This window comes from Eptatretus burgeri, chromosome 10 (genome assembly GCF_056783735.1).
Source record: "Eptatretus burgeri isolate ZD-2024b chromosome 10, Ebu_testis_v1, whole genome shotgun sequence".
NCBI classification, from domain to species: domain Eukaryota; kingdom Metazoa; phylum Chordata; class Myxini; order Myxiniformes; family Myxinidae; genus Eptatretus; species Eptatretus burgeri.
The window spans coordinates 80,685,189-80,694,623 of record NC_140970.1 but is presented as its reverse complement, the minus strand read 5'-3'; the positions used below and the strand labels follow the sequence as shown (position 1 = coordinate 80,694,623).

Genomic DNA, 9,435 nt, shown 5'->3' with positions numbered 1-9,435 from the left:
TGGTCAAACGAGTGGACAATGTATGCTTGTTCATCAACACTCCCAGCCCGTAAGCCTGGTATTGCTTTCGTGGTTAGGGTGGCTGGCTTAGGATCTTGGGGGCCTGAGTTTGATCCCCGTGAGTTGCTGAATTAACAGAAGGTGGGGTTGAGTCAGCCCGTCATCCTTCTGAGGTCGGCGAAATGAGTATCAGTGTACTGGTAGGGGGTACAGCATCAGTGACACAGCCATGCTTCCAAGAAATGATAGCTACCCCGGGAGCAAAGCTGCCGTATGCAAGAACAGAACAGAACTCCTGGCCCTCCCGGCAGGATTTCCCAATGTCGGCCCACCCCCGGTGGGCAATTTAAAGTGGTGACACTTTCTTCTGGTACACACTGTACACCCAAATTATTTTGGGGACATACTGTAATTGTATTTGGCCTTGCTAGACCACACACCGTTTTTGTGAAGTAAAACACCAAGTGATCAATTTTAAAGTTCCATACAACCATTAGCTCCATTGTATTTCAAAAGATTGGTGTTCACAGAATTTAGTCAACATTTAATTTATCTCACTTGTTTACCTTTGACATGAGACTTAACCAGACAAATTGCTAATGCCAGTGTGATCTTGAACTCCATATCTTCTCCCATACATGTATGCAAGTCACAATGTACTTGGACCATGAAGAAACTCTACATGTACAATTCAGTTCACTCGATTAAATGTTGCTGAGAAATTGGGTGGGGAACTCTTCCACCTAATCTCTCAGCTGTGACCACAAATGTTCATTGGGAAGGGAGGAAGGACGACAAAAATGCAATTTCAAAATTCCCACAGATCAGCTCAGTCACAAGTAGGAAAAGGCCAGTAAGAGGCAACAGCAATGATCAGTAATCATCGGCGATTGGAGATTAAATGGCAAGAACAGTAACGTCTATGATGGGTGCTAAAAGTCATCATCTTGATCAAAACAGCTGCTTCTAATGAAGTTGTTACAAGACATATTAACAAATGAACTCATTTACCTATACAAGGTACAAGAGATTGGGAGAAAGGATACATTAAAGTTGTTACCTCTGCCATACAGAGGTTATATATTCACTGGTTGGATGGTGTTTGTGAGCTCTCATCTAAGGATTCAGACAAAATTTGGTGGAGAGGTTGGGTGTTTGGTAAGGCTGAATTGTTTAGATTTTGCTGGATCTGGATCTTGATACTAAAATTTTAAGTGATTATTCACCATTGAGAGATCGGGCCAAAAAAGATGCATAGCACGATTTATCAAAAAGTTGTGGACGAATTCCGATGAAACTTGATAGGTGACACAAACAAGCCGATTAGTTTTTGGTTGAAGTCCAGATACAGATCCGGTCCATCAGTGGGAACCAACATGTAAACTGTTCAACCTGGTGGAGGTATGCACTCGACCGACTGCCGTTCTATTTTACTTATTAGTGTACAGTAGCTCGATTCAAGGTTCATTAAACAGTGCGATACCAATTTTTCATTGCTTTAAAACTTCGAGCTTTGCTTAGCCAGAATTATGAGGCTGCCCATACCACGTTGCTGTTCAATCCTCACTATTCAGACGGGTTATACGATTACATATGCAGTCTTGTGACTTTGTCGAGATGTGCTAAAAATGGCATGAGTTGGCAAACAACACCTTCGTACTTTCATTGTGTGAAATCTAGGATGAGGACATGGCGTTACGGAAGATCAAGCAGAGGACAAAAGGGGCCAGGTAGTTGGAAGAGGTAAACTTGTAATTTTTGGATGTCTTGGCTGATTATCATGTAAAAATCTTGGAAAGGTACAACTGGTCTGCATTTCAGGCTTCAACGATTCACCTTAAATATTGGCAATCTCAGTTCATTGGGAAGAGCCATATTCAGCTTTAAGAGTTCATAGAACACCTTACCCCGTACAGTCGAGAGAAAAAAGGACAGGTGTGGGGTCTGCAAGCAGCAAATTTGATTGGTTGAGACTATGTAAAATGCCATAATATTTGGTCCAAGTACTTCACTACTGAATGCAAGGTTTTTGAAAGTGCCAAAAAGGCGATTTGTGTTCTCCAGTGTTTAAGTATATGTATAATTAAATTTAAGTAAAATAAAGATTTTAAAGGTTGGAGAAAATCTATATTTTTCAGAAATTTACCACCGTTGATGCTGCACCTTTAACACCACCTTATTTAACGTTATGTTAGTTCTTCATTCCTGTGGTTTGTGGCCTTCATATCATCACTCAACAGTAATTTTATGGTTTGGAATGATTTTCAATTTTATTTGCCTTCCAGAAAGGCAACTTAAAACAAATTATCTCTCTCCCTCCCTCTATACGAACATACAATCGGGTCAAATTCAGAGCCAAAGCACTGCTAAACTATAGGTTCGTTTTCCGATTCATGTTGAAAATATAACGTTCAATTAAATGACATTTGTAGACAGACATATGGACAGACAAATTGAACCAATTGCTTAACCCTGCTTTTTGTTTCGCACACGCGGAGTAAAAAGGCAAAGCTTGAATTAGCATCAGATTCTAATGTGTTCATCAATTAGGAGTGGGTGCTACTTGTGACCAGTCTTTCAAAAGTGCTGCCTGTAGTCATCTTTTTTTCTTTTTCTTTGATGTTGAACTGAAGACTTCAGTCACAGACTAAATAATCCTCATCGAGGCCAAGCCTTAAATAAAAACTGCATTGATAGAAAATTAAGGAAAGGGAGAATAGTCTAAGAGTTTTTGAAAAGGGGAAGGTCATAAGTGTGTGGGAAGACGTGAGAAGGTAAAGAGTTCCAGAGTTTGGCAGTGGAGGGGAAGAAACAAACATCATAATGGCCCACCCTTGAGTTGCCAATGGCCACACAATAATCATGTAATGTAGTGGCTTGTCGAGTATTCCTTGGTCTCACTCATGGTGGAGGTACACAAGCAGCAAGTTCTTGCGAGCAGAAACCAAAATAATATCAGGAGAAAAGAGAATGAGAGCCAACTATGCATTGTGGGTCGAGTTTTGAGGTCACTGGTAGAGTTGACAAGTCGAAGGACATTGGATTCAATTCTGTCCAGAAAGTATGTGGAGCTGGAACTTCCCCAGATGTGAGAGCACTACTCCCCACAAGGACGGATCAATCCTTTATATAGTTGGAGCAACTGTTTATCTGATACCCCTGCTCTGTTCTACTCGAGATTCCCTCCCCTTTCTTCCACTCATGTGTGGTGCGTCGTCTCATTCTCTTTTGATCCCCGTCATTTTGTGAATCTGCTGTCCACTGTGGGTCATTAAACTCCCCTTCGAGTCGAGGTTTGAAATCGTACACAAAAAGGCCGACATAAAAACCTGTTCCAAAATAAACTTTCCAACTACACAGCACGAGTTAACCCCTGTGCAATTTTTGTTTGTTTTCAACCTCGTCAATAAAGTGCAAAATAAAACGAACAGACTACCATTGCTCAACAATTAAAAATTTACTTCGTTCAACATTTTCAAACCAAAATGTTATCGTCATATCAGAAGGCACAAGGAGAGCCATATTTGTACAGCAGGTGTATCAACCGTATTTTAAAAGGTGAAAAGGCCTTATGACTGACTAGTCATGGGAGCAGGTAATGTCCATCGAGGCAGTTATAAACAAACAATATATGTTTATTTTCTACAAATGAAATGACAGGTTTAGAAACATTTGCAGGCATGCAGTCCATACTACTATGTTACATTGCATTAAGAATTTAAAACATTTGTTGGACCATCACTTTTTTTGTGGTTTCTCGTTTTATACTCCATTTTTTGACATTTCTAATGGCGTTTTTGGTAACAGTGTTCATAATGTCGACATCAAGAAGTACATTTGTTTCCAGCGTTTCAATTCGATATCGGAAAATTGGCCACACACGATGAAAACAATTCAACAAAACAAAATACCGTATCCCGAACGGCCACCGGAACATTTCAACCCAGAAAGAACGTGCTTCAGATGCCAACCGTGCGGCACCTTCATATTTGTTAATGCTTATCCAAACGCCCAGCACATACCATGCAAGCAAAAGATTCACTTCAGTGGCAAACGGTGGGGGGAAAAAAAAAACAAAAAAACCTCAAAGAACCGGCAAAACACCAACTTTAGGCATCTGGAGTAAACTTGTTGACTTCTTCTGGTTTTCCTTCAACTTGCCAGGGTTTGCCCAAGTGGTGTGAACATTTTTTTAAAAAAATTAAAAACTCAGTCATTAGCCTGCCACTGCAATGAAGAGATCAAAACTATTTTTTTTAATGAACCATATTTGACATGCACACAGAAAATAAAATGAATCTAAAGGAAAATAAGTGTTAATGAAAAACCGTAATGAACAGATTTCACCCCGACTTCCCCCTCCACACCACCAAGTTTTTCTTTTTTCTTCTACCCTAACAAAACTGTCGGTAATGTTAAGAGCAGGATAAGTAGCGAATTAAACCAAAAAGCTTGGCGGCATAACCTGGAGGGATGCTCACTCACCTCTAAACCATCTAGCCTGGGTTCGAATCTTGACGCAGCTGTGAACTGTCATCCCGGTGTTTTACATGGAGGGCAATCCATCAAAGTGTGTGCCGTCGATCATAAGGACGTTAAGACGGCGGACCAGTCCGTAAGCAGTGGTCATCGGTAGATGCTAAGGATCCCATGGTCTTTCGTGAAGACTCGGCAAGTTATCACCGGCATCCCGAAAAAATTGCAAATTCCCGCCTGCACTGAGGATAGCAGGAGGTCTGGTCTTGAAGGTTCCTCGACATCAGGTTATACCTCTTGCTATCTACAGACAAATCAAATGGGTAATTCAAACAATGCGAATAATCTTTGACCAAGAAGGGCAATCCACCCCAGACCATTGTTAGGATTTAAAAGATGACATCTTGGACTGGTTTCCAATATTGCACAAATTGTGCACCATCATCAACACACAGCACTTAAAACAAAGCAACAACTGATATAATAAGACACCATCATATTCCACAGCGGAAATAGTAGTTTGTATTTAAAATTAAAAACATTTCAAGGGCTTGAAAAGGAACGACATGGAGAACAATCTTGCTAAAAAAAAAAAAAAAAAAAACATAACGAATAAACTAAAACTCTTTTAAATGATCAAAATAAACAACTTTGCAATGAAAGTGCACAAACAACAACCAAATAGTTTACACATGATAATCTGAGACAGTGTAAACCGAAATCCGATAATTCTATAAAACTATCAGACATCATCCCACGACTTCATGGCTTCCTCAATAACTATCAATTGATCAATTGAAGCAAACCAAAATAGCAATTTGTGATATGAGGATCTCGCCTGTCGATTCACCAAAATAAAAAGACGACGATGACGTTCAAAGGTGGTCAAGCTCGTTGCACCACACACCAATCCATCCCATCATCAGAAGTTGAGATGACTGAAAAAGGAAATTTCTTAAAACAGTGTGGACAGAATGAGCTCTTGTAATGATATGGCAAGACATTATTAACCACGTAAAATTTGAGACGTCACCGCCGCCAAAATCTTCCAGCAAAAGGTCAAGGTTTTCCACGGTTGCAAGAACGGAATGAAATGCTTGGTTATACCATTTTGTCCGCAACAAACACTGCAGAGAATTTCCATTTCCTTAAGAGAAGAAGAAAGTGCAATCGAAAAAAATATTTCCAAACCAATGCCAGGGCCAATCGGTTGAGCACAACCAGGCCAAGAGAGATGAGATGACAAAGTTGGCCAAGCCAGCTTGGCTTTTATATAGGAAGTGCCAATCCTCGCTGGTGTTTGCCATCTTGCCTTTCTTATCCAAAGGCAAGCACGATCACAAGTAACCAACATGATGACAGCAGCTCCTTCAGCCTTGCGAACGGGCATACGGTCCATACAGGTTTGGACACTGGTGAGGGTTTAAAGCAGACAAACGTCCCCCAAACGGACTACCCAGGAAGAACAACTGACCGTTCAAATGCAACAAGCGTACCTCATGTTATTTCCGGAAGGGTTGGGGGGCAGGGATTTAAAGGGATGCGACGTTAGATATGGCACTGTATTATGCACGTCACCAATTTACAATACGATCAACCAGGGAATCGATCTGTGCTGTGCAACTGGTTTTAGTGATGCAACCAACAATAGCACCATAATGGCAAAACATTATAACCCTCCTGCATTTCCAAGGTCATGAATAATTTCAAATGGTTAGTGAATAACAAATGAGAATGAGTATCAAAACCTACAATGTTGAAATCGAACCGTTCGCATCACCTTCGATACCATTCAAACCCAAATGCAGTGGAATTATTTTATGGCCATCATCTTTAAAATAAAATAAAAGGCATTCAGCCAAACATTATTTTCTTTATCTCAACATAAAGAAAGAGAAGGTTGTCTTGATCAAAAATAAACGCCTTCGTCGGGAAGATTTTGAAAACCAGACAATATGGTTTGGGCACCATAAATCTTTCCAAAAGTTGCCTTTCCACCAAAATGCTTTTTTTAATTTTTTTTATTTAATTTAATTTTCTTAGGCAACAATAGCACAATCCAAAATCTATTTTGGAACTCAAAGATAATTTTGTTTTTTGGGATAGAAAATATTTACATTACAACTGATGCTTCAATTTGTTTTGTTAGAAAACGAAGTACCAATTATTTTAATGCACAAAAAACTTCAGGCTCACATTTTTGTATCAAAACAAAACACCTTTGTTTGATGTGAATACTGCATTGGAGATGGGTTGGTTGGGGGGGGGGGTGGTGAGAGGTGGGGGGAGGGGAAGGGATGTTACGGTGGTACGTAAGGTGGCGGCGATCGATATGGCGTCATGTTCTTCGGACGCAGACTTCTGCTCTCTTGAGCACTAGAAAAAGGTGGTGGCGGCTGGTATGGGGGAGCGTTTGGATCTTCCTCTCGCAGCGGTGTCGTTTCACATATAAAATCGTCGCCAAGTGTCAAATTTCCAGGAACGAGTTGGCAGGGATATTCGGGTGGAGGCAAAGGGGGTTTCTCCTCTGTTAGTATCAAAGGCATGCTGGATGAGGCTGTAGGTTTTGAGTCGTCAAGTTCATCCGCAAAAATGATGGGTACTCCTTTCTTGATGAACATTGCTTGGTCCTCCTCAGAGAGCCTGCCCTTTCTTTTCTTACGATAGCAAATCATCGCAATGATGCCGGCGATCAACAGAATCGCAGCGACGACGACGGCAGGGATGACGGTATTGAGGTATACATCGTCTTGGCTAGTCCGCTCTGGCCCTTCAACTGGAGGCTCTGGAGATGATGTTGGTGGGGCAATTCGAGGAATTTGCCGAACAGGTACAAAACTGATTCCTTCACAGTCAGAAGAACCGACGACGGTCACAGAAACAAGCTGGAAATCTGGTTTCATGGCTGCTTCCACAATTTTTGTTGGCTTCCCATCATTTGTGCCAATCCTTTGCGCTAGCTGCATTATCTCTCGTTTCGGGCAGGGCTCCAAAGGAAGGGTGTTGTTTATCCACTCTATAAAAGTACCGTTCCCCAACTCTCGGATTGTAAGCGCACTGACGTTTCTATCACCAAAGGCCTTGGCTAGTGTTTTCATCAATTTGATTTTTGCAAATAAATCTTTCGCAATGGCGTTGTAATCATGATCGAGAGTGATATTAAAAATTGCACTCGATAGGCCATCATTTGGCTTTTGGTGCACAATGATTTCCAGTGCATCCCTAGCTTTTTTACCACCTTTGTCCATAGCGGTCAATATGTACTCGTGCTTCCCAATAAGCTTTTCATCATTCGGTGGAAGTCCGAAGAGAACCTGACTCGTGGTATTCAACTGCACCCAAGACATCTTTCCCACAGGCTCAGTCTTGCTCGCAGAGAGAACCAACTTCAGTTTATCAGTTGTCCCATCAATGTGGTCAAAAAACGTATCATATGGTATCTTGAATTGAAAATACGTACCAAGATAAACATCGAGTTGGTCAATGTGGTTCATCAAAATAGGTGGCTTGTTTGTATCTGGAATTATTCTAGTTGTTGTACGTGATGTAGTTGTAGTAGCTTTGGTTGTTATTTTTGCAATCGGTGCGGTGGTTGTTATGCTTTTGAACGGAGTGGTTGGCGCAGGCGTTGTTTTCTTGTACACGGGTGTTTTTACCCGTGGCTTCCTTGTGGTTGTCATTGCCGGTTTCGATAAGGCGACTTTAGTTGAGATGGGAGGACGAGGTTTTTGTGCAGTGGGCACAAAAGCCACTGTGGGTTGAACGAAGTCTGGGTACACAGCAGTTGGTTGAATTGTACCAAGAACTGTGGTTGTAGTGGAGACAGATGTTGGCACGATGGGATAAAGGGCTGGAGTCGTGTACACTGTCGGCTTTCCTCTGCTGGGAGTGACGGTGACCGTATGAGTAATGATGTGACCTGGACCAGGATGCCAAATTGGAACATACTGTGTAGTTTTAAAAGCTGGTGATAAGGGTGTCGGTATTATCCTTCGAGGTGGCATTCCTGTTACCGGATGTGTGGGAAGAGGAACAGTAAATGTCGGTGTGGGAGTCACGTGTAGCCGTCTTCGGACCCTCTTGACCACGGCAGTTTTATGATTGGCAATATGCCAACCCAAAACAGGATAGCCCATATGCTTTGCCATGGTACCTCGTCGAGCAGACTCTTCCACACTCATAATGTTGGGAACTGTTGTTTCGTCCAGTGAGCAACCGAGCTCCCAGGACAGAAGAGCACCATTTTCTGTCATCTTTTTTGCATTGCCAGGACCAGCCATAAATGCAGACATATCAAAAAGCTTATTGTTAACTACTGGCATCAACTTCATTTCTTCAGTTTTGACTTTTGAAAACAGCTGCATCTGCTTCAAAAGTTCGAGACGATGAAAGGGGTTCATTTTTGCAGCGTCGGCGTCGATAATTACAGTTAAAACGGTGACTGTTTCCTCTGGCTTGCATGCAAAGTTTGACATTTGTGTTAGAAAATATAGTTTTGCATTGCTTTTAACTGTGTTCTTGTTGGAAACGACACTGATTGTGAACACCTCAGAGTCCATAAAGGTATTGTTCATTGTAGATATGGCGATGAAATACAATCCCGCATCGTCTTCCAAGGGCAGTCCGAACAGACTCCGTGTCCCATTGTCCCACATCAGCCAGGGAGGTAACTTCTCCTTTCCAGCTTCCGTTACCTAAAAGGTGAGAAGTTAGTCGATAAAGGTACTGATCACCTTTCAAGACAAGTTAAGTGACAAATTCCAAGCACAAAAGGAAAAAGAACGAATTTTTTTAATGCAACAATTAACAACTGCATAGGAGAGTACCAAAAACACATACATTCATTTGATGTTGCTCATTATCCCCAAACTTTCTGAAAAAATAAAAAAGGGGAACATTGTAATCTACCGACTTAATTCTCTGTCTGAAGGTAGGTCTGTCTGTCTGTGCAGGTCGGTC

At 41.5% G+C, this 9,435-nt stretch overlaps 1 protein-coding gene across 5 annotated transcripts in view; it reads right to left on the bottom strand.

Annotated features, from left to right (window-relative positions):
- Window positions 1-3,438: 3,438 nt before the first annotated feature.
- Window positions 3,439-9,435, bottom strand: part of DAG1 (dystroglycan 1) — a 58,020-nt gene continuing 52,023 nt past the window's right edge. For all 5 annotated transcript variants that reach the window (XM_085899079.1, XM_085899080.1, XM_085899078.1 and 2 more), the window contains one exon: window positions 3,439-9,170. In XM_085899079.1, the coding sequence (XP_085755205.1) occupies window positions 6,777-9,170 (2,394 nt within the window). In that variant the 3' untranslated portion in view covers window positions 3,439-6,776. The remainder of the gene's footprint in view (window positions 9,171-9,435) is intronic.